Source organism: Pocillopora damicornis, chromosome 7, assembly GCF_964200805.1.
Source record: "Pocillopora damicornis chromosome 7, jaPocDami1.2, whole genome shotgun sequence".
NCBI lineage: Eukaryota > Metazoa > Cnidaria > Anthozoa > Scleractinia > Pocilloporidae > Pocillopora > Pocillopora damicornis.
In genome coordinates this window covers 98,868-123,719 of record NC_142676.1, presented here as the reverse complement: position 1 = coordinate 123,719, position 24,852 = coordinate 98,868, and the positions used below count along the sequence as shown (strand labels likewise).

Sequence of the window (24,852 nt, the reverse complement as noted above, 5' to 3'; positions counted from 1 at the left end):
GGAATATGGTGACAAGAAAAGAGGAATAAATTAGTTGAATGAAAAGCGCTCGTTGATTCCGCGGGGATTAATGGTGCCGATTTGGAAGATAAGTTTTTTTTCTATTGTTTTACGGCTTTCCGAACTGCCTAGATGTAAGGAAAGGCCGCAAACTGCCATATGCTGTTTAGAATGAATAGGAAGTTTAAGTGTCTAGCGACTGGTTTGGATGCGTCCTTGTCATTTCTTTCCAAGTCGCGAAGGTGTTCTCGGAATCGGTCACCTAGTCGTCTTCCTGTTTCGCCGATGTATAACTTATTGCAATAAGTGCAAGTTATGCAGTAAATAACACTGGCGGAGATACACGTAAAGTGATCAGTGATCTTAACGGATCTCTTGGGTCCCGATATTTTCTTTACGTTATGAATGAAAGAACAAGTTTTGAATCTTGAGTGAGCGCATTGGAAAGTTCCAGATTGGTCATTGGTTTGAAATGAACTCCTGACTAAAGAGTTGCCTATTTTTTTGTCACGTTTGAATGAAATAAGTGGGGGTTGCGAAAAGATAGTGCTAGTCTATGAATCGTTTTGGAGTAATTTAAAATTTTTAAGAATGATAGATTTAACTGCGTGGTTGTGAGGGTGAAATGTAAGAGTAAATGGAATGCGGTCAGTGTTATCCTTCTCAGCCGATTGTAGTGCTGACTGTCGATCAATTTGTTGGGCACGGCGGTGGCCCGCGTGAACGACAGAGCCAGAATAGCCACGTTTATCGAAAAACTGGCATATTGCCTCTGTTTTGCATACAAAAGTTAGATGGTGCGACATCTTGGTAGTCGGTCAAAGCAAATCGCATAAGTAAAGTAACTAGTAACTCTAAACCACACTATGTACAGCGTTACGTCGATCCATGTCCTAAGTTTCGAATCCCAATTCAATTTGAAAACGAGAAACGAATACTAAAATTCGGACCTGTGTTTAAAGAGAAAAGGGAAAAAGAGAAAGCATGGAGTGAATTCGAATTCTGTCTTCCTACTGATGAGGAAAAATGAAGATTTAAGGACGTTTTTTATGGAAAAAAAGGACTTGCGTGGAAATGGACTTTTGAATCAATTTTCAACGAGCATAAAACAACAAAAGTGAAATGTGAATTTCGTTATGGCACAATATTTGGATATTTGGAAAAAGGTTCGGCACAAAGATAAGGGCACTCTTTACCGGGGGTTATGTACCGTAACTTCAACTTTTACCGACTCACATCTCAATTGAAGAATGTCCTGCCTCTGCTACTGAATAAGACATCCTGAGGAAAACAAATGCGTTTCATTCTGGTTTTTTCGGGAGAGAGGGGGTTTATCGTATATTTGGAATATTTTTCGCTAAATTTTGATAGAAATCGAGTATTTCCAATTTACTCAACTTTGCTTGAGTGAATGTTCAGGTTCAGCGTAGGTTGGTATCTCAAGCTGCTTGACATTCCTAACTTTACCGGAAGTTCATATTCAATGCGCAAGCGTACTGCACCAAAACAATGAGATCGACTCAATATGGCGGAGACAGGGGGAACTCGTCGAGATGTTTCGACCGGTTCCACTCCCCAAAGACCTGTTCCCATGAAATTATTTGCCACTTGGGAAGTCGAGAGAACGTCGCCAAACTGTGTACCGCGGTGAGTGCTTTTGAAAACTATTTTTTTTTGTATCGGCACTTTTGCAATCACTTGAAGGTAAGCTTACATTTTTCCCGAAGACCATGTCCCGTTGACTCAGGCTTGAGTCTTATGCAGTGAGAGTCTATTGCTGAAGATCTGTTTATGTAGCAAGCTAAAAACAGTTGTATTAAAGCTTATGTAGGCAGGTCTCCTTGCCCAGGTCTAAGTAAGTAACGTGTATTTAAAGAAATGACTGCCCTCAATCTTGATCTTTTATTTGTTGGATTGAAATCACGAATGTCTAACTTTACTCCATTTTGTCATCACCAAACACGTGCTGTATGCTGTTGCGATAAACCGTTACGATTTTGTAGATTTATGGTGGAGTTTTTTGTAGCAGTTCGTTCAAATTTTTCTCAAGGAAGTAGCAATTTAACCGAGGTGTGATATGCACCCAGGAAACTTGCCCTTAACAAAAATCTGTTGATTTGTAAATTTATCTACTTTGGAATTTGTCTCTGCCAAATTCGGTTTTCAAAATGTTTTGAATATCTGAAATGAAATTATCAATTTTTTGTCGACATGTGTTCTTCTAAATTTTATTTGGATCATACGAACAAAGATCACGGACGGGGACTATTCAGAGAATATTAGTCTCAGCGATTTTTTTTTTCTTTTCCACCTTAACGTTAGAATAACACCAGAGTTTTAGTTTTACGGTTTACGCATTATTTATGTTCTTGAAGGAACAAACGAAATCTCTGCTGTGGCTGAAAACTGCACTGAGAGTAAGTTGTGGTTCAAGTACTTCAAAGCAAATTATTCAATTATCTGGGGTTGATACTGATTTAGCAATTGACACATTTTCTCTACAAAATTTTTAGCTCACGCCTTTGTGTCAAAAAGCAAGCTAATGTAAACTGCTGTCTCTTTCTCTTAGATATTCATTCATTCATCATGTTGAACATTGTATACACAAATATTTATATACTGCATATTAAAAAATCATGAATTTTAAGTTTGGTTCTTTCCGTGCTATAAAGGCAATTTTTGCTCAGGTTGACTTAAAAATATGTACTCCTCTTTAGAATCCTTACTGGCTTCATCAATAAATATAACTCTGTTGATTTTAAAAAATTTCAACCATCAGCTAAAAAAAGGAAGAAAGAATATAAGAAACCTAAAATCTGCAGGTATGCAAATTCCTCCCAAGCTAATAAATTATTGTTTTGTTGATGAGAGACATCTGGCAAGTGTTCTAGGAATCAAAACAGATTTTATTCTCTCTTAATCTTATTTTGTGGTTAGGCCTAATTCTTTGGTATTAAATATATTTATTAAAAAAGACGTTGTTGGATTCCATTTATTTATTTCTTGTGAAGTTTTAAATGTGACCAAATATATGGGAATGAGCTACCAAAATGTAACATTAAGATATTTAGCATTGTTTTGTAAGCTTCTAGTTTAAAAGGCTTTTGTGGGTCTTTGTGGGTGAGTTTCATAAAATTCTAGGTTATGAAAAGTAACTGGCAGATATTCCCTGTAAACTGTCATTTTTGTAGCAATGAGGTGTGATGTTAAAAGGCCTCTGTTTCTTGACAATTCTTCTCTTGCTTCTTCATTTCCCATTAGCCTTATGTTTTGGTAATGAAAGGTAAACTTCTGTTAGGGAAAGAGTACTTTTTTCCTTTTGAAATATAAAGCATCACACAGGGTCCCATTTTATCTTTGGGTATATTACCTTGGTTAACCACTGACTAGTGTCAAGAGAGTATGGTTTATCACTCCGTTTTTACCTTTATCTGAACTTTCATAATTATATAGTCATGCATTGTTATACAGAGAAGCAGAAAATAGAGTCAATTCAGCAATCCAACCTTTTAATTAAGTTCAGTGTGACTAATGCAAAGCTTATACCTAATGTGGATAAAAGTGGATTGATAGTCACTGTCAAAGTCTTAAGACACTTTGTTACCACTACTCACAGAATCAGAATCAATAAAAGCAAGTATAACAATTTTCCAGGATTCAATGATTGTACTCTCCACCATGAAAATGTTTCTTTGGAAGTTGTCAAATGAGAAAGTTGATGAGTTGAGTTATGTTTCAGGCTGTGTACGATGACGCTAACTCGACTGGAGTTGTTGAAACCCTTAGAACCAAGTTTGACTGAAGTAATCATCTCAGTCTCAATGCAGGTAAATAAACCATTAAATAATTAATGCTATAAAGTGTAATATTTGAATAGGGTATGTAAGCAACACACTAAACAGAATTTGCAGTAATTCAACACACAGTTATTATTATTAATCTTTGATAGATACACTTGTTGTTTTTTTTTTAGAGCTCCCGCAGAACACTTAGGTCAAATGAGATAGTTCTTCCATCCTCTGGTTTGATTGACACTGATTTGGATCTATCCTTTTCTCTGCAGGTCGGTTAATGAAGATAATTATAGATTTAAAAATATGGTAACTAGGGCAGGAAACTTGGGCTGTCTGAATATTTGGGATAGGCAACTTTTCCATTCAGAAAAAGAAAATGATGGGCCGTCTGTGTATTTGGGACAGGCAACTTTTCCATTCAGACAACAAAAATGATGATCTCACCTGTATGCTCAGACTTGCAGGAAATAGGCATAAACAATATATTATATAGTTTTGCTTCCCATATGGAGAAATCCTAAAAAGGCTAATTCCAAAATGGAAATTGCATAATTAGTTTACTCTGTAATTTCAGATGTAGCTTTTGTATTTAGATTGAAACATATGTTAAAGAAAGAAAGAAAGGAGTGATGAGAGAACTGAGTTAATAAGCCTATACTTATTCACTTTACATCTGAGGTAATTTTCTGCCTCAGATATCCAGGTCATATCTTGTATATTTATCACTGACAGCATTTCAATTTCTTCCTTAATTTTATTCTTTTCATAACTCCTTATGTTTCCAATAGACATTTATTTTTCTTTTCTTTTCTATTTTTTACTGTAGTATTTTGTCCACCCATGACCACTTAGATCAATTTCATTTTGAATTTATATTTTCTTGTCATATGATTAGTCAGTTTTTGAGTGACATGGATAGCAATTTTTGTTAGAAACCTTATTTCTGAAACAAAAACTAGGAGAAACAATTGTTATAAATTGAATCATGAATTAGTTACTCTGAGCTTCTTGATGAATTAGTGCTCAAAGCTGGAAAAATCTTTGGACACTTTTCTTTCACTGGGATATTTAAAGGAATTTATAGAAAAGTTAAATATTGGTGAAAAATAATTGAGTGACTTACATGTACCTGTGGTACTAAAAACAAGGAAGAAGCATGCTTTTTTTTCTTTTTGATGCTTAGTCTATAGGTATGATTTAGGGCAATTTCTCAGTATTGCACAGCACATTTGTACTGCAAAAAAAAACTACATAATCAGACAAAGAAGTGCTCGTGCATTCTGATACACAGTCTTGTTTCAATCAATATACCAGGTAAAGAGGTGTGTTGGTCTTTAGCTCTTGAACCAGCTCGGCAGCTTATATTTTTTATTGCATCATGGATAATTTGGTTTGCAAATTATCCCCTTTGAATTGGACAATTAAAAGAAAAAAAAATCATTAATGAAAGGGAAAAAAAATACCTGAAAGCAGACATGAAGCCTATTGCTAGAGTATGCAAATTATGACTTTTTAACCCTTTAACTTCCAAGATCTGATTGTTAATTCTCCCCTCTAGCTGCTACACATTTCTTTGTAAATTAGTTGCGAGAATTTAGTGTTGATCAAGATACATTTGAGTACTCTCATTACCTGTTTGCTGGATATTGTTTTACAACTTCATAGCAGTTTCACTTTGCAGACTGTGATTATTTTATTCTTTGTTTCAGTATCCACACTTTTTGAAGAGAGCTGGTAACAATCTTCAAGTCATGCTTCAACGACGAAAGAAGTACAAGAATCGCACAATTCTTGGATTTAAAACACTAGCTGTAGGCCTTGTTAACATGGGACAGGTTGGTATTCATTTCTAAGTATTTAAATCTGTTGTGGCTACATGGTATGGTTGTTGAGAAACAAGGTTCATTGTAGATAGAAATAAGAAAGATGGTAGGTTTTTTTAGCTTGGGAAAGAAATAGAGAAAGATGTGTTTTTCTTCTTGTCAGGAGTGTGGGACAAAGAAAAAATTCTGAGTCCCCTCAAGGAATTGAACCTCAGACCTTCAGATTCTGCGCTCTGATGCTCTACCACTGAGCCATAGAGACTCCATTCCTTATTTCTATCTACAAATATTATGCTATCAACATTGCTGATCCTAGCAATATGCAGGATGGGTGTCATATCAACTTTGTGATAGACCTCACTCACTGTGGAGTCTCTGTGGCTCAGTGGTAGAGCATTGGAGTGTGGAATCCAAAGGTCTGAGGTTCCATTCTTCACGGGACTCAGAATTTTTTCTTTGTCCCATGCTCGTGACAAGACAAAAAAAGGTTCACTGTGTCGTAACAATTCTTGTTGGGCTTATGATAATATTAATTGATGTCTCACTAGGTTCTCCAGCACTCAGTGGACAATCAACTCAAGTTGTACACGAAAGGAAGTCTTGTTCCAGTGGCCCTGATTACTGTCAATTCCCTTACCAGGTAATGCATCATGTAGTTCAACATTGTTCCTGTCCATTGTGATGCAGTTTTCCGATGGAATATTAAAAGTTAGCAACATAAAATTTAACATAATTTTCACACTTTTGGTATTGTGGAAACTGGAATTAGTATGGGGCTCAAATATGATACTGTTATTTACATACCTCAGCCGATTTATATGCACCAAAATAAAGATTAATAATATTTGATTTAAGTGATGTAATGATTATATCACAAAGTCATACCAATCACAGCCAGTTACTCACATTCAACTATAGTCACTGGTATGTTTAGACAGGAGATGTCTCAACAGCTCATATTTGAAAAAATTAGGTGTTTTGCATTCGGGAGAACAGTCTAAGTTTTTTTTTTTAATTTTACAATTTTTTGTTTCTATTTCAAGTTAATTTTTCAAACAATAATTTTTGTTTTTGTTTTAGTTTTTCTAATAGGAAAAATCTGATGTATTAATTTTTCTGTATTAATTTTCAGTCAACCAGTTGAAACAGATGGAGACAGACTTACTGGATCATTAGTCAGAGGTAGTTAAAGTACATCATTTTCAATATTATCTGGTGTAACCTTGGCCACAATTACCATTATTTAACACCAGGGTTTGTTTTCATGATTATGTGCAAGACTTAAAGAGTTTCTTGAATTTAAATTTAAAAAATTCCCCAGTTCTATTGGACGAAATGCTTTTACCTGTACACACCATTAATTACATGTTCCTCTTCTTTTTCACATTTCAGGTGATGGTGACGACAATTCTAGTGATGATGATGATGACTTCTCACTGTCTGACCAGGAAGGAAGTGACAGTGGTGGGGATGCTGTAAGTTTATGACTCTGAATTCTCAATGTCTTGCAATGATTTTCATTACCACCAAAGATCACCAGCTGTAAATAGCAATTAACAAAGAGAAAACTGATTTCAATCCTAGTTCTTTGGTTCATTTGTAATCTTGGGTTGTGGGTTTTATTGGTCACATTTTAAATGACTGTATTTAGGCAGTGGATATCATTTGTAACAAGTCACAAAGTTCCAACACTTAAATTAGTCTGTTCTAAAATTTGCATTTTAAAGGATATTCTAGATGTGGAACAGAGACAAGGTGGGAAAATAAGACATGGAAAAATCACTATTCCTGCGAAGGTTTGGAAAATTCAGCTGACCAGATTTTGTAATAAAAACTATATGGTATTGTTAAATAAAAAAGAGGGCTTTAAATGTAGTCATTGAACATAATTATCTATCAGCTTCATTGAATAGCCTGCTTTGGTTCATTCCACTGAACTGTTGGTCATTATCTGCCTGAATTCTTTATGGTTTGCCTGAGTGCTGGTTTCCAGTCCGTTAATGGTTGCAGCAACTCACAGTGAAAAGGCCAAACAATGTTGGGTTGATATTCACTCAGCTTGATTTCTGACACAGCTCCAATATTCACCAACAGTTTGTTAAGTATCTTATTGATTTCCATAAATATTAATGGTGCTAAGATTTGAGAAAGTTATTTGTTTGTTCATTCTTTCTCTTCAGATAGGAAATAGTCAAATTTCTCAATTATTTGTCATATTGTAAAAGTTTTATGGGCTTTTTGAAGAAATTTCAGCAATAGTGATTGACTTTTTTTGGCAATAGTGATTGTTTTATGGGTGATCTTGGCAAAGATCCACACCAACATAGATATTTGGTTGCAATTAGAGAAATCAGGGGTAAAACCTTGATTTCAAATAATGGGTGAGAAATGGCGACTGTGAAGTACCCAAAGAACAAAGGATTAAAGTATAGGCATGTAATTTATTGTTACCCAGAAATTTCTCTTAAGAACTGCCCATAATTTTCTGGATTTTGATTTTTCATAGTAAAGTCAAGTGAATGTTGATTTCCCCAACACATTGCACCCAGGTTTTCTTGTAATTATCATCACTAAGGGAAAACTTTGTTGCTTTACATATGGTCAAGCATCATGGCAGGCTAAAACACAAAATTCATTCATTCATTCCCAAAGAGGTACCTTCTTTCCCAGACAAATGGAGGGCCAAATTATGACCAAATTTACATCAAATATCACTTAAAATACACACAAACTTGTGTTGATCTTACATGAAACTCAGCACTGCTCACTTTACATGTTGCCACATTAACAGGTTTTGTGAAGTAAGTGGGTTAGTGAGCAGAAATGATGAATTAAACAAATTTCCTACAGGGTCTGTTCCTTAGTCTGACCCCATGCCCTTCTCATGCCTTGTTAATGCTGACTGGTATAAGCAATCTTATGCAATGCTTGCCACATGTTTTAGATTGCCAGGCTTTTAGTGATGTTGTATGTAATTCTATTAATAAATTGTTTTCATACAGCACCAAAAGAATTTTAAACAAAAGTTTATCGCACTCTTAAAGAAGTTTAAAGTTCCAGAGGAAGTAAGTACTACCAAAAATTGTTCTGTGGACATTCATGCATTTTACATGAATGTATGAAAAAGTAAAGTCACAAGTTAATTCATTTCACCTTTAGGAGTTAGAAAGTGAAATGGGAACATACCCAGATATTGACATCAGTCCTCCAGAAAATGAAACCGCTGATGATTTCCTTTTTCCTGATGATCTGGAGGACTTGGACAGTGATGCAGAAAATGACTTTCTTGAAGACACCATTAGCATTGTGTCAACACCTAAACCATCACTGAGGTATTTCTAGAATGTTTGGAACAGTTAGGATTTCCTTCAATTTGTAAGGCTGAGCATTCCTTTTGACCAACAGTCATAATTAACTTTTTTAGACCTTACTTTGATCCCAGAAGTTCTACTGAAAATGTACCAAGTCATTCTTTGGTAAGTTTTGTTACTATCAAGGAGGGCTTTGTTACTGCTACTTGCAAGATACATCATTTTTTACTGTATACACCAGGCTAATTACCCTTATAGTTGATGAAGGCAGAACATAGCTGTAATTTCAGAGAGATGAATACTTTGGCTCTGAGAAGTAATATGTTGGGGGACGCATATTTTAACTTATTCCTTTTTGTCCAAGTGGTAAATTACTTTGTTAGTAAACCTTCCTAAAGCATAACTTGCCAATGAATGCAAAACAGCTTGGTAATATTCAAGTGTGTGAATGAGTTTTCTGTATTTTAGGTTGGTCAAGGAAACAGTTACTGTCCACAATTCGCTATTCAAGTGGAAGGAGAAGACCTGCCGCCAGATCATGAAATGGTGAGCATATGATGGTGTAGTGTGGTGAGAGTGGGTGAGACAGGGGGGAGTGAGTGAGACAGAGGGGAGCGAGTGAGACAGGGGGAGTGAGTGAGACCGGGGGTAGTGAGTGAGACAGGGGGAGTGAGTGAGACAGGCGGAGTGAGTGAGATGGGAGAGTGAGTGAAGAAGGGGGTAGTGAGTGTCCCAGGGGGAGGTGAGTGAGACAGGGGGTAGTGAGTGAGACAGGGGAGTGAGTGAAACAGAGGGAGTGAGTGAAACAGGGGGGAGGGACAGAGACAGGGAGAGTGAATGAGGCAGGAGGAGTGACCTAGACAGTGGGAGGTACAGAGACAGGGTGGAGTGAGTAAAACATGGCAGTGAGTGTGACAAGGGGGAACAAGTGAGATGGAGGAGTGAGTGAGTGAGACTGGGGAGCACAAAAAATAGAAGGGAAACTGAGATCAAAACTTGGAAGGATTGGATTAGATGTCTGTTTCTCCTTTCTTTGTGCTCTCTGAATAATCACATGCAGGAGGTTTGCTCAGTTTGATCTCAGACCATGAGTGGTCCTCTTGTTTCAAGGATGTGAGCCCACACTCTGATGGAGATAACTTATCAGACATCACAAACTCATCTGACCTTTTATCGGGGCCTGGAGGTGTTAATGACACACCCTCAGTTCGTCGCAGTGTGTCATTCAAGGAAAGAAGGAAAACGGAAGAGCCAGACACCTTAACGAAGAGGAGAAATAGTGATGTTGACCTGCAGGTGGGTCCAAATGTGTCTTATTGTTGTTGAAATTGATGTAATTTATGGGTGAAGGATTTTTATTCAACTCTACAAAGAAATGTTAAGTTGAGAGTATTTATTTTGTCAGCTACCCAGAGGCACCTTGAATGAACAACTTAGCAGTGTGCTGTCTGGGGATAGTGACATTCCTGAATGCATTCTGTTGATTAGTACTTCTGAGTGGCAGGGCCAGGTAATTGTCAAACATTTATTGCTGATGTTTTATTTGAAATATGTGGTGGGATTATTGCTAGGCATCTCTATCTCACTTCAAATTCAGATCTTTTTTTTTTTTTTAAGAAAAAAACTGACTAAACTTATTGGACTGGTTATGAACACAAGGTCTAACCCAAACCATGGTTTTTATGCCAATAGAGGACTTCATGAATTCTCTATGAGAGGGTTGATTTAATTAAATAAATGGAATTCCACTGCTAGTTTTTGAACTCCTTCACACTGTTCACAAAAATAAATGTTCTGATAAAAGTAAAGTTGAAAATGACCTAGAACATGGTTTTGTTCAACAATGGCTTGACTTTGTTTAAAAAACCAGCTCATTATGTTCAAACTCACAAATTTTAAATAGGTTTAAAAATCTCTCACATGATTGCTGAAATTATGTTAGTATTTTGTAGTGTGTTAAAAAGTTGACAGCACATGTTTGTTTTTATTTTGTGCAGCTTTTGGCATTGAAGCTCTGTGACAAAGCTGTGAAGATGATTTGTACAAGATCCAGTTCTGATGTGCAGGCTGTATTTCTAGCCATTGTCAATAGATACCAGAAATTGTAAGAAAAGTTTATTTCCATATGCCATGTTTTTCTATCTCTCTTGTGACTACAGACAACTTTTGTTTCTGCATTTGTATTAATGAATGAATCAGTTAGTTTGTAAAGAAACTGACCTGCTTTGTCAGCCGGTAACGGGAGTTCACCCCTTACTTTGAATGGAGGAAAGCTAACTTTTTATAAAATAGTAGCTTTTCCTTATAGAAATGAGGAAAGGCTTATGTAAGCTAGCTTAATCCACCACAGTAAATATAAATTACACAAATTCACTGAGATATTCCAATGAGTTAGAGTCTCAGACGTTGTAAATTTTCTGACTTGACTGACATGTCTTGTCTTTCATACTCTCTTCTCAATCCTGTTTCTTTTGCTAGTATAAATACTCATTCAGCTTCCCCGCCTCAGTTGGGTGTGGCCATCGCGGGCACAGAGTCGTATATTAGTGCTGTTCTTCAGCCGTATGTGGAATACTTTTCTTCCAAGCCACCAGACTGGCAGACTTTTCTTCGATTTCTCCTTATTCCTCTTGGTAAGTTTTCTTCAAACCAAAAGTGGTCTGTAGCTGAAAAAAAAAAAAAAAAGAAAAAAAGTGAATTGAGAAGACAATGACTATTGAGTGCAATTTGTAGTAAGACTTTCTAACCTGTGAAATTTCTTCCATATCATGTCGCTTGGAATTGTCATGGGAAGGAATACACCTTGGCTATAAGTATTAGCCAGACGTTGTTGTTCCTTGACAATGTTTTGGTTCTCAAGGTTTACTGTTGTTGGTCTGCATTGTTTTCAGACAGTCAACCTCTGGCCAGGCACATTGGAGGACTAGATGCAAGGTACAACTCACTTTTTATGGATAACTTTTGGAGAGAAGCTTTTGAGCATTCAGACACTGCTATTGGTAAGTCGGGAGGTCTTTTTTAGCTTTTGTTTACTCTAAGCGAGGTAGTTTATATGAAAACGAAAAGATAATTTAACTACTTATCCAATGCTATTTCTTGTGGTGATACTTTCACATTCCTCTTTTGAGTGAATCGTATTAGCAGATCAAGGATATATCCAATTGTAGAATCCAGACGACACTACTGGTGGTTGGTGAGTGCTCTCACCAAGGCACCACCGAAGTGTAAAAAAATATATCCTATTGTAACGTGGTTACTTTACTTCTCTAGTATAATGTTGTTGTGTTGATATACCATACTGTACTATTGTGTCATTGTAGTCTTATTATCGTCTCTGATTACCTTTCGGAATTTTGTTCTGTTAGATTTCGAGGAGGTGAGCAGGCGAGTTAAAACTCTGATGTCATCAGCGACAATCACGCACAACTTACCGATTGCTGAGGCTCTTGTGAATACAAAACTAAAAGGGTGAGCGATAACTGGTGTACTTTCATTGCCTTATTTCTCCCCTGGTTGCGGCGATATTTTAGCTCGGTGATACCGACAGATAGGGCTGTCTGTACTCAGCTTTTAAAGCACGCCCCAACGGAATATATCCAAGTCTGTTTGGAATGCTTGATTACGAAAAGCTCGTATTGTCATGCTGTATTCCTGTTCATCTTCTAGATCAGAGGAAGGATCTTCCCAAGTGTTTTTGCCTTTTGTTTGTGTAAGTAATCAATTCGATGTAAAGCGTAGGACGATTGAGTGAAAAGTAATAAAACATTAACCAAAAATTTTATTCTTTTAGGTTGTTTTTGGGTACAATCGTATCATGAGATATAAAAATGTTTAAAGGGTCAGCATTCTTGACTATGACTATGAGTGTGGTTTTAAAATAAAAAAAAAATAGGTTATAATTACTTAACCACTATGATCGCCAAACTCTTCTTGTTTGATTTTGTTTTTGTGTTATCCTTGAAGACGCATCAGGGTTCAATGAAATGTCTCAATAAAATTGAATATGCAGCCACTCGGCAATTAATAAAAGCTGAAGTTACGCCTTTTCCACCCTTGTTTTTGTTCTGCTGCAATAATTGAATATCGCAGAAAATAATCTCAAAAAAACTTTCGTTCGTATCGAAACACAATAGCTTGTTATCGTAAAACTCAGGGAGTAGATAATCTACAGAGCAAATTCCTGGGTATGGAATAACAAGAAATCTCAAAATGTTTCAATCATTCCATAATTGGATCCAGGTTGCTTTGGCCACTGTCAACGGGCCATTCCCCAACTGGGGGTTCGCCCTTAGTGCCTGCCGCCAAACTAGCTGAATTTTCAAGGAAGGGGCTGGTCGTAATTCATAGGGAATGGAACAAGATATACAGTAGTTTGACGTGTACGTTTTCATTGCAGGATGTTAGGATTGGATCAGCCGACATATACCAAGGTAATTCACTGTTTGGAATGAATTCTTCGTTTTTAGCGTTTAACTTCATTCTGACTTAGTTTTATTCAAGTAGACGAAGAACCTGTAGCGACAAGTGGAACACCATCGACCACTGGAGCCAAAAGTACAGGGGCTGTCTCTAGGGGTGACAGTCAAGCTCCTGCTCCAGGATCTTCGCAAACGCCTCCATTTTCAAGCCCTCCTTTGAGTGGGTACGCTAATTACTTTCATCTTCTAATAAAGACCGTCAGATTTTGTATTCGCCCATTATATTGCTTGTTTTCTTGCGCTACTTTTCTTAGTTTATGGTATTAGGCTAGTAATGCTATAACTTTGGACCACTCCATATTAAGTTTTACTTCTGCCTTTAAACTTGAAGCTTTGTTTCCATATAACGATGCGATCGCCAGGAAGAGTGGCTGGCGATCTGCTTTCAAACGGAAACCAAGTTTCATCTACAGCGGTAATCGTAATATCGTATTATCTACTCCACAATACTCTTGCATCTGTGATTGCAAACGATCGCAGCTATCGTATGGAAACCAACCCTAATGCTTGGTCGCGTTTTCGGGTATTGTAGCTGTGATATGGATAAAGGGGTTTATTCTCTTTGTTCTCAGGTAAAGGCAGTAATAATAATAATAATTCTTGATGCCTAGTACTTTTGTACCCACCAGGCTCCAGGAGAGCAGTGGTGGGAGCCTATACTCAAGTGAACAGATGGATCTTCAAGTGGACTACTGGCTTGCAGCGGGGAATAAAAAAGATGTCAACAAAGTAAGTTAGGTCACCAATTGCACAGCACCATCTAATTTGTTATTGCTAATGCTTTTGTCTCATTCCCTGTTTTGATTTTTAGTCCTCGCTTAAAACAACTTTCAAAACGCTGGTGGTTACAAGACTTTCAACTCCTGAGGAATCATCTGCGCTTTCAGTAATGGCGGTCACCAAAGAACGCAATAAAAGAGGTCTGAACTTTTGAAATGCGATTATTATTGTTAATGTGAAGGATGTGTGGGTGGAAGTCAGTCCTGTGTCAGCAAGAGAGTTACTTGTCAATACTAGGAGCCATAATCACGATTTTGAGAAAAAGCAACCAGAGAGTTTTCTGAATATTCCAGTGATAACGTTTTGGGTATTCTTAGGCTGTTTGGCGGAGCAAGCCGGTTAGTGTGGCGAGTAAGGTGTTGAAATTTAATAATAATAGTAATAATAATAATAATAATAATAATAATAATAATAATAATAATAATAACAACGAAGAAGGGGTCCTTAAAGGAGTTAACTTTAGCTAATTTAGTTTGTATTTTTTGTGGATGGTTGGTTTTAGTTTACCTCTACAAAATTCGAAATAATCATTAAAGTCTAGGTCATTTAGACCAAACACTGTCTTGTAGCATTCCACTACAGATCGGTATTCTCTTCGATGCTAAAGTGTGAAATGGTGCTATTTTTTGTTGTCACAGGACTCGAGGCAATGATGCGTTCCATGAAAAAATCCAAAGAGAAAGACGCTGATTCCAAGAACCAACCAGTAATGGTGAATGTGTCGAAACTGATCTGCACTACTAAAGGACAGAGCAGTACATTAAATGGTGAGCTCTCTATTTAGTCTTTACTTAGTCTCTGATTTTTTTTCTGTTAATCTATTTTCAGTTGTCATAATTATTCTGTTTGTCTATTTACAATTGTTATTCTGTTTGTCTATTTACAATTGTTATTCTGTTTATCTATTTGCAATTGTTATTCTGTTTGTCTATTTACAATTGTTATTCTGTTTGTCTATTTACAGTTATTCTGTTTGTCTATTTACAGTTATTCTGTTTGTCTATTTACAGTTATTATTCTGTTTGTTTATTTACAGTTGTTATTTTGTTTGTCTATTTACAGTTGTTATTCTGTTTGTCTATTTACAGTTATTATTCTGTTTGTCAATTTACAGTTGTTATTCTGTTCGTCTATTTACAGTTGTTATTGACGGAGTGACGTGGAGTGGGGTCAAGTTTTTTTCATTGTCATCCCAGTGGCCTACTCATATTAAAAACTTTCCCATTGGCCTGTTTGGCCGAACCGAGACCACTTGTTAACTCCATTTTCCAACTCAAACGACCAGAGTTTTCTTGTGCACGTGGATTGTGCATAGATAAAGATTATGAAGGAAACAGAAGATATTGGAAACATCCGCTTATCAAAGTTGAGAATATTCAACAACGTTTGAGCTAGTAAGGGTTTTAAAGAAAGGCTCTTCATGTGGCATATTTTGTTAGCAAGAAGTTTTTTTGACGCTTATATTGTGGCAAAGTTATTTTACGGATAAAAAACACTGGTTAGAGAGAAAAGTAATAATTGAAGGTAGATCATATAAAGCAACCATAGAAAGGAACATTAAGCAGCAATAAGTTCCGAGTAATATTATCTAAAATCTATAAACTTCCAAACATAATCATCTTTATTTTGATGGTAATTGAAATGACATTAAGTAGGAATTTATTTTTAGGTTGTATTTTGAAATGTGCCAAGCGATTTCAAGGATTATAAATTATTATGAAAAAGATTATTGTTAAAAGAGTTGACTAAATGTTTTGGGTCAAATAAGTTTATAAAAAAAAGAAAAGTGATTTCCAGCACTTATTCACCGAAAATTAATTCATTTATTTTAATTTTTTTGAAATATTGAAAAAAAAAAGTATGTTAGGATGTGGTTGATTTTTGTTCAGTAGTGTTATTTAGAACATAACGATTCTTCTACTATCATTGAAGCTTCTGATGAAGTTCATTTGTATAATTTGCTTCGGGATTAAGTCCTTATTTTTAGGATTGACGTTCATTTTTTATTCTGAAATGATAAATTAAAACCCTCCCATTTATGTTCCTCAATTTACAACACACATGTCACCATGTACAGTAACAGTCTCCCAAAGAAATTAGGAATAATGAATTATAACGACGTTGCGGAAAACGTTTATTTTGATGGGATCAAGAACATTTTTTTTTTTATAATAACGAACTAATCAATAATTCAATATTCGCTGAAGTTTCAGCAAACAGTTTTAACACCGCAGATGATGTTAGTAAAAACGATTTGAATTTGCTGTAATTTCATGGAAATTAACTATCTTAACTAACCTGACCTAGCTTAGTATTTTTTCTTGTATTGCTTGTTACGATTTATAGACGTTTGTTCAACCAAGTGTTGAAGGAGTTCTTTAAAGCCTGCTTATAAACTTGATTATTCTGTTTGCGGAATCTATGATGCAGAAAAGTGTTGTTGGTCTTTATTTTTGAGGGCTGGGGTTATCTTTGTCTTCCAACTCAAATGTTGCCAAGGTATCGCAATAAAAAAAAAGAATGGACCGATATTTCTTACAAACCGAGAGATGTCTACCCCACAACAGTTAACAACAATATCACAGTAACTTAAGGAAACAGAGTATGTGGAAACCAACATTCTCCGTCAAAATATTTGAGACAATCTCGCCTTGTCTCGTGAAACAATGAGTTTCCTTTGTTCTATTATCAACGAGAATCACTTCGTGAATTTTACCGGGGCCACTTTTGCCTTGGTAACCCATGTTTAGACTAGCATGCATAAGGGTTGTTTACATCACAAAGTTTGTCGCGCGATATGAAAGTCTATTTTATCACAAATATTCTTTTGAGAAAAAAATTGTCATTCCGGAAGACTTGTTCCAATAGCACACGGTGCCCGCGTTTTTAAAAACTTTAGACGTAGTATAATCAATATCACTTTGTTTTTTCCGTATTTACGGGCAATTTTGGTGGATTTTCAAAGTTTTTGAAAGCGATTTAATCGGTTGCCATGGAAACTGTATTGTTTACACTTCATTTTCTGTTATAGAAGACTGGTGACTAGTTTTCGGAATACAGGAGACACTTTAAGGATACATACACAACCTTGTGTTGGTAAATTTCGTAGTGTTAAACGAAACAAAAGGAGATTTGTTAATATTCAATATACGAAGAAGGAAAGCGCAGCGACAAAATCGTTCTAGATCGAGAAAAAGCAAGCAAAAGTAGCTGAGAATCAGAGTGTGACGAAGGCCACGCGGAAACCGCCGAACACCAAAATACTGAGAAACGCTTGCCAGCTTCTGTTCGCAGACTCAAGGAATAGTATAGTAGAAAGCGGAGCCCTGGAAACGAGACATTGAAAAAACGAAAGGAACAGAGAGCATTTTATAACCGGTTCCAGCCTTTGGCTGGCCCCGGTAACTATCAATATTTTTTTTCGAAACTACAACTAATGGAAACAAAATGTGGAAAAGGCTTTCTATACCCGTTTACAATTCTGTCAATAACGTGAAATTTTCTCTCAGGAGTCAAGAGAGTCGTTGAACTTTCCAGAAAGATACAAAAATTGGATCAATCGTAAGAATTCCATCATCCTTCATCATTTTGTTACCCATTTCCATTTCACAGAATCAAGGCTTAACTTTCGGCCTTGATGCCGGGCCAAGCATTTCAGGACCTCGCCGTCTTCTTTTTGTGATTTTTCTTTCGTCCCTTTTGCCATTCAGCCGCCGTCATTTGTCCTTTGTTCTTATTTTTCTGCTTTGACTTTCGAGCATCACGTTGTTTATCTCGCTTTTTGTCACTTGCTTCTTTTTCATTACTAGCGGGAAAACTTTCCTCAGAAGATTTGCTGTTAATGGTTTCTCCACGATCTGAGGTTGTTGCCTCGTTGCTAAAATTACGTCTTCTCGAATATTCTCGTTCGTGCAAGTCTCCGCTGGGTCCTAGGTCCGACGCGTTGCGTGGATTTCTTTTACGCTGCTTTTCCTTCTTTGACGATTTAGTGGAAGTATCGCGTGCACTGGGTACTCTTTCATCCTGAAACCGTGAATGATGCCATCGTGCGAAAGATTCATGAGACCTTGGGCGGTTAAATAAAGGCCCTCCAAACGGGAAGTGAACTCCCTCGAGGCCTATGTCGTCGTCAAATATACCTCCAAACATTCTCATTATCATCTCCTCTCTCATCCTCCTTCGCATCATTTCCCGGAAGAATATGAAGTTGAAGAAATCATCACATCCACTGAAATTTTCCTCATCAGTGGACTCTGTTCTCGAACTTGAATTAATTCTCTCGTATCCTTCACTAAGCGCCTGAAATTTCTCTGTGGCTTGTGGATCATCAGGATTCTTGTCCGGATGGCATTCTTTCGCCTTCTTTATGTACGCTTTTCGCACTTCTTCTTCGGTAGCGTCAGTTGGAAGCCCAAGAAGATCGTAGCTCTCTTTTAGATTTGTTGCCATGTTTATATGCCTTGTTTTTAAAGTTGAATCACGACAACAGGAAGAACTGATGGATTCTCGATTTGTTGTTTTTTTTTCCGTTCTGATCGATGAGCTAATTATTTCAGCCAATCAGAACGCTTAACAGGAGCGGATGTGACGTTTCTAGAATTCTCGGAAATGTTATGATTTTCTTAGAACTAGCTGTAATAACCACCTCATGCAAATTTTTTTGAAGGCAAGTTTAAATTTCGGTGAATTAATGAACAGTATAAGGAAATAAGTGGTTCGGTTCTTTGGTTTGTCTCTTGACGTTAATCAAATTTATTTGAGAAAATTTGGTTTTATTAACTCAGTTGATAATAATGTAAACTGGCCATCGTAATAAGTTTCTAAAGCTGACGTTTCGAGTGTTAGTTCACCGACGCAGCGCCACAGTTACTTTATAAACTCGCACCCTTTATTCCTTTACCTTAGAAAAAGCCAAGATCACTGGGGCTGGGAGAAGTGTCCCATTATTCCATCTCCCACGTAACAAAAACTCCATAGTATGCCAAACAATTGGTGCTCAACCCAAAAATGTGAAATTGCAACAACATTCTGACTCTGACTTGAAGAGGAGTCAAAAGACAGAGTTGTTGCAAAATTGATCAAAATTAACTTAGTATAGAGTGTGCAGTAATGCAATTTCCAAAAAAGCAAAACATTTTCATATGCACGAACATTGTTCCTGGACAAAGAGAGACACTTCGTTTTACCCTCGAGAAGGGATTTGAGGATCAAATTAAGGTAGATTTTTTTCCCTAAGAATCGTTTCGAACCGGAACTGATATTTTTAACCCCTTGTCTCTCTGGGCTAATGCCCACACGTGACTTGCTTCAAGTTGAGGACGTGAAAAGCATTCAAATGTAAAAGGTTTTTTAACTAACAAGCCGTAAATCAGTATATCTCCTCCGTAGCTAATGAAGTCCAAATAGTAGCTAGGCATAATCTTGTACCAACAACCAAATACACCACTACATGTAAATTTTCGTACAACAGTATTTGCGCTTTATTGCCAAAGCAAAGCGCAGCATATAGATGTCTGCCAATTGCAAACAGCGACAAAATGTAACCATTGCCCAACATTAATTCAGAATATCTCCGAACATCATGATTTTCACTGAAAATCGACTGTTAGGAGTGTTTTCTTCTCTTGGAATCCCATTATGTGTAATGTTATCAGGCAGAAAACTGTTTAAGAATAAGTTGAACAATTATCGATACTTATACTACTGTTTGTTTTTACCACCAGTCACAAATCAAATAAGTCTAAAAAATTAGGGCGTGTCACTTCCTGAAAGTTTAGGTCGCAGATCTCTCCACGCAACCATTTTCATGTCACGTGACTGAGCCACGTCCGCCAGCTGCAGTATGTGTTCACCAATCGCTTTCTCCTTTCCGAGTTTGTCGTGTCCATAAAGCCTGATTCTTATGGCCATTCTAAATAAGTCTTGCTGTAAAACTCGATCAAATACAAATTTCTCGTCGAATTTTGGATGCCTCGTTGGTCGTGACTTGCTCTTGAAGCGTTGTCGTCTTGATGGGAGCAATAGAAGATGGAAGCGGCAATGTGAACTGCCTCCTCGACTCTTAGAGGGAAGTTCTCGAGCCTCTAAGATCGTGATGGCTACACGCCCCACATTAATTGAGTACTCAACTTGGAAATGAACGCTTCCAAAAACTGGGACCTGGTCGACTTCTTTTAGTCCCGTATCTACTTGGATGTCTCCGTATGCAGAGACAGTCTTTTGCACATCGTCCCCGCCAGCATTCATTTCAAAGGTTGGCAACTTCTCTGGGGAATCCTCCCCGGGAGGGACTCCATCTTTTTCTTCCTCGTGGCCTTCTTCCTCTTCAGAAGTGTCTGCTGGTTCCTCTCCTAGTTCCTCGTATCCAGCGCCCTTGATTTTCTGGGGAGGTTCCATCTTGGAGCAGGGACACATCTCTTTATTCAGGCAATAGTATGTAGCCAAAAGGCCGATTAAAATGATCACGATAAACACCAGGAAAATGACAGCTGGAACATACCCTAGAAGCAAGAAAAATCTTAACGTCACTGTCAACAAGTAAAATTAACCTTTTTTATTTCCTTTTTGTTTTCTAGTTTTTGGTGAACAATCAAGGACTTGGGCAACACGGTAACCAAATCGGTGCTTTATCATATGGGTTATTTATTCAAAGCCCTTACTCGAACAATGAAAAGATCCTCCATTTCCACCAAATAGGTAGATATGGCAACTTGAAAAGAGCAAAGAAATTCGATTAACAAATTATTACGATTTGTCAATCTGCCAATATATCGACTGACAGTTCGTACCGTAATGACGTCATATAAACGATCATGGCTCTTCATGTTAAAAGGTCTCGTAAGGCTACTTTGAAATTGAGAGAAGATGGAGCAAAATGGAGGAAAAATAAAGCTTTTATTTCTAAACAAGAAAAATGCCATTTATTGGCAAAATAGTTTTCTTCTGAAGCCGTGTTAACGCCCGCCCTTTAGTTGTAATTAACGGCAGTTTAAATCGATAAAAACAGTTCTCATTTATGATGACCAACACCAGACTGGTGATATTTGAAGGTGATAATAAATGAATACTTCCCATGGAAAAATCAAAGATTTTACGACACGTAGGCTGGAGATAAGATATTGTTTCCGTGCGGCGGCCACTGACGAGTCTGATATGTCTAAGAGCAGCCTGTTTTTATCAACTGCAACCATCATTATCTTTATCAGATCAATACATTCAGAAGCGTTACATCTTAATAGCAATATCTTGATAAAACAATGACTAACATCATTTACAGCTCCAATCTGCTTTAAATCAAAGCACCCTCGCTTACCGGACGGAATGAAGCCCCACATCATTGGTTCGCCACCCGCCGGTGTTGTGTTAATATCCGTTTCTAACTGCTTGCCTCAAGTGAATCAATGTTCAATATTCATTTGATCATAACATATATTAAAGCTGATGATAAAAGCTCCACGTATTTCTTCTAGATTATCAGCGACTGAAGTGCGTTTCTCCAGTTGCAATCACTTTTCTATAATGTATGGATGCTTAAAATCCCCATTCTGTTTCTGTGGCAACAGGAATTGTCGAATTTCAAAGTTTACTTATTGATACATTTGCTTGCTAAACGTAGCTAGTTTTAATGAAGCCTACAATTGGACCTGTATTAATTGTTTGGTGCCATTTTTCATTTACCATTTTTTTCGGTTACACTGTCTCACGACGTTGACGAATTGCTATTAAAATCGTCTATGAAAGCTAAAGCAAGTGCCAGTCTGATCACTGTGGCCGGTGTGCATTTGTAGCAGGCACTCAGCAATCGGTAAGGATTTAAAAACGAAAGAAGAAGTTTGATCGGCGCTACTTTTTTGCTTAATCTATGTGAAGTGCGAGGTTGTCAGTTGGTCAGGCTCATTGTTTTCAATAAAACAACGGTTTTCAATTACTCGAGTGAAGTCTCGTAAGTTTGAAAAATAATTTATAACTTTTGAGTTCGTCCTGCATGAGATGAATGATCTAATTGAAACATGGAAGCGTAACTTATGGGTTCAGTGTCAGCTGATCGAGATGGTTCTGTTTTGCCCTCATCACTCCGTTTAACTACTGAAGTGTGACTAAATTTCCTATAATATTCAAATCGTACTATTTTAGGGTGAATTGGCATATCACCAACATCACATTCTTCTAACGGGTGCAAAAAACTATACAAAATATCGATATTAGTTTCCAAACACTCGTCAGTAATCTCAGTGAAAGATGTCATATCATTGGTTTGCTTCTGGACTTTGCAGTATTTGCAAAAAGTAACGGTTACAACGGGTCGTTAAACAGTTGGGAAATCGCAGTTTTTATTTAAGCGCGCGCGCTAAAATATACCTAAAAGGCTAATTGCAACCGTGAATACCTTTTTTTTTCATAATCACTCAGCGAGGAACGCTTAGAAACCAGATATGATAAAAACTAGAGGTATATTGATTGATGTCGCTCATAAGTTTTATGAAGTAGTTTAAGTTTATCAAAGAAAGCTTCTCAAAGATTAAGCAGAATGAATTGATCGACGTCTCGCTGTCCGGTTGACTGACTTGCAAAGAATTTACACAACAAAGAACGACAGCAAGATTATTCTAAGCCACTACTTCGATTAAAGTCTCGTATCTTCTTCGCTTTTTAAGTCAGAATAAAGCACTCTTCTCGGGAAATGAAGCAATTTACAAAAAGTGAGATGATTTTGTTATCCAAGAACATTTGATTTCCTCCATTCATTAACTAATCAGTGTACGAATCGTCTCAATTCTTAGACTTCTGTTCAAAAGCATCAGCAATCAAGTCAATCAACTGCATCGAGCCAGTTCTGTTCTATTCTGTTCTAAAAACCTGGACTTTCCTTACTACCGACACCGAACCAAATTTTGCAGATTATCAAGTATAATTCAACATTAAAAGTCTCAACCCATTTTACATCACTTAGATGATTCACATTCAACAGGTTCTGATTTTGTTCACTTTTAAGCGGGCGTAGAATGCACGAAAGGATATTCTCTGATTACAAGTTAAATTAGAACTTTCTAACTGCTTGACTCTCACAAATTTTCACCAACTACGGACTGGATCTACTTCTTTATACAAGTCGGTACTACATCATTATAAATGAATTAGAAATGTACTCAGTTACTTTAACAAACTTTTCTCAAAGCTACAAAGTTCTACTGCCGTTACTGACTCAAACAATATTACGGCGATCCATCCCTACAGTAAAATAGCATTCGATACGAACCATGAAACTGTTATTCCCTGCTCTGAAATAGTATGTCGTTAAAACTCACTCGCTTGCGCGCTGGTTAAGAGAACATAAAACCATACAAAATAGTATGCTACGTTCGTGTTGTTTGTTGTCGATTTAGTTGAATTATTTTTGACCGTGCACACTACGACTCTACGATGACACGAAAAGCGTCATTGGAATAACCCTCTCATACTTAAGAATCCTTCTGTTTGACTTCAGGAAGGAATAAGGGAAAATGACGAAAAAAGTTGAACTTACAATCCATTTTTGGTCAGTCTCCGTCGAAGATGAAGATAGAGCTTTTACGCCCCCACAGGCAAATAATTCCAACACATGCTGGCTAAATGAGGAAATGTCCTGACTTCAGCATACTCTATAAGACGAAGATATCTTTCTGCCTGATTCCCTACAACCAAGACAGGAGCGAATTATGAAAAGAAAAGTTTAACTCCCAGCTTAACAATGACTCTAGGCGACGGATCTTTTAACGTTGGAATGGAATTTCAATCATCAAATGTTTTTACGCGACCAAGATTCTCTTGAATATAAATTTTGCATTAATCAACATATTTTATGTTAGTTGTGTAAACTATTTACATACCAAAGGAGCCGATATCTCTGGGGGCTTGGACATCCCTCATGACCCACTTTGTAATCCGTTCCGATGGGGTGTACTTTTACGAGCTGTTTTGGTAATATGCTTACAGACTTGGTCCTTTTCAAGAGAATTACGAGTGCTTATCGGCGTATTTGTGTCTTCAATGATAGAGAGGTAGCCAGAATATACCTTCAAGCTACATATTACTAGTGAATTTAATAATTTTGAATGATGTATGCCCACTGACACTAGGTCTGGGAACTGGCGCGGACAATGTCAATCAGTTTTGGTCTGAAATAGGTTCAGGGTTTGGAGAACCAGATGGTACACCTAAGCCAAAAATTCTAGAAAGGACTCCCGTCGAACAAAGAGTAAAATTCCGCCTTAAATGCTTCTTGTGAGCTGAAATGTCGTTTTTAGCACATTTTTTGGCTTCCTTGAAACGTCAGGGGTGTGAAAATCAATCAAGCGATATTTTTTTTACTCAGTTAAATAATTAGCCAGCTTTTATATATTAAGTGTCATCGGAAGGTTGGTAACCGGTCAAGTCGCCTGGAAATCATCTCGCCAGGAACCTGAGTCATGTCACCCGAAATTTTAGTTGTTTCGCCTGAAAAAATAAATACGTAAAAGATCAGACTCACAGGCTGTAAATAAGCAATAAGTGGTACCGTTAAGTCCTTCTCTTACGGTTGAATAAATAAACGGTGTTTTTATTGGCTAGTTATTTCCGTTGAACGTTTGAATCAGGTAGCATTCACAATGACATTTCATTATTGACGGAAGGATTGGTAACATAATTG

The 24,852-nt window shown here is 37.0% G+C and overlaps 3 protein-coding genes across 4 annotated transcripts; 1 reads left to right on the top strand and 2 right to left on the bottom strand.

Annotated features, from left to right (window-relative positions):
• The first annotated feature begins 1,424 nt into the window (after positions 1-1,424).
• LOC113672361 (phosphofurin acidic cluster sorting protein 2) lies at positions 1,425-16,620 on the top strand. The gene is made up of 25 exons (XM_027188641.2): positions 1,425-1,647; positions 3,740-3,827; positions 3,974-4,063; positions 5,504-5,629; positions 6,166-6,257; positions 6,750-6,799; positions 7,010-7,092; positions 7,345-7,413; positions 8,620-8,682; positions 8,777-8,949; positions 9,042-9,093; positions 9,397-9,474; positions 10,039-10,224; positions 10,334-10,438; positions 10,926-11,032; positions 11,407-11,561; positions 11,820-11,927; positions 12,294-12,396; positions 12,595-12,637; positions 13,325-13,358; positions 13,432-13,570; positions 14,036-14,135; positions 14,218-14,326; positions 14,825-14,953; positions 15,327-16,620. The coding sequence occupies exons 1-25, from the start codon at positions 1,526-1,528 to the stop codon at positions 15,443-15,445; spliced, it is 2,523 nt and encodes an 840-aa protein (XP_027044442.2). The 5' UTR covers positions 1,425-1,525; the 3' UTR covers positions 15,446-16,620.
• On the bottom strand, positions 16,308-18,945 carry LOC113672362 (uncharacterized). Its single transcript, XM_027188642.2, has one exon. The coding sequence runs from the start codon at positions 18,633-18,635 to the stop codon at positions 17,841-17,843; it is 795 nt and encodes a 264-aa protein (XP_027044443.2). The 5' UTR covers positions 18,636-18,945; the 3' UTR covers positions 16,308-17,840.
• Positions 18,946-19,642: 697 nt separating this feature from the next.
• LOC113672367 (synaptotagmin-16) lies at positions 19,643-24,023 on the bottom strand. 2 transcript variants are annotated; one of them, XM_027188648.2, is made up of 2 exons: positions 23,710-24,023; positions 19,643-20,686 (listed from the first exon to the last, which is right to left on the bottom strand). In XM_027188648.2, the coding sequence occupies exons 1-2, from the start codon at positions 23,714-23,716 to the stop codon at positions 19,935-19,937; spliced, it is 759 nt and encodes a 252-aa protein (XP_027044449.1). In that variant the 5' UTR covers positions 23,717-24,023; the 3' UTR covers positions 19,643-19,934. The 2 variants fall into 2 exon arrangements, with proteins under 2 accessions (XP_027044449.1, XP_089067773.1); XM_089211647.1 differs by lacking the exon at positions 23,710-24,023 and adding an exon at positions 21,499-21,718.
• Between the last annotated feature and the right edge of the window lie 829 nt (positions 24,024-24,852).

What these genes read in the sequence shown, in the direction of transcription:
- LOC113672367 (XM_089211647.1), bottom strand. Translation starts at nt 21,523, where the DNA reads ATGATGTGGGGCTTCATTCCGTCCG. An exon ending in GTGGGGCTTCATTCCGTCCG is followed by an intron (nt 20,687 to 21,498) that starts GTAAGCGAGGGT and finishes TCTTGCTTCTAG; the next exon opens with GGTATGTTCCAGCTGTCATT.
- LOC113672362 (XM_027188642.2), bottom strand. Translation starts at nt 18,635, where the DNA reads ATGGCAACAAATCTAAAAGAGAGCTACGATCTTCTTGGGCTTCCAACT.
- LOC113672361 (XM_027188641.2), top strand. Translation starts at nt 1,526, where the DNA reads ATGGCGGAGACAGGGGGAACTCGTCGAGATGTTTCGACCGGTTCCACT. An exon ending in ATCTATCCTTTTCTCTGCAG is followed by an intron (nt 4,064 to 5,503) that starts GTCGGTTAATGA and finishes TCTTTGTTTCAG; the next exon opens with TATCCACACTTTTTGAAGAG. An exon ending in AAATCACTATTCCTGCGAAG is followed by an intron (nt 7,414 to 8,619) that starts GTTTGGAAAATT and finishes GTTTTCATACAG; the next exon opens with CACCAAAAGAATTTTAAACA.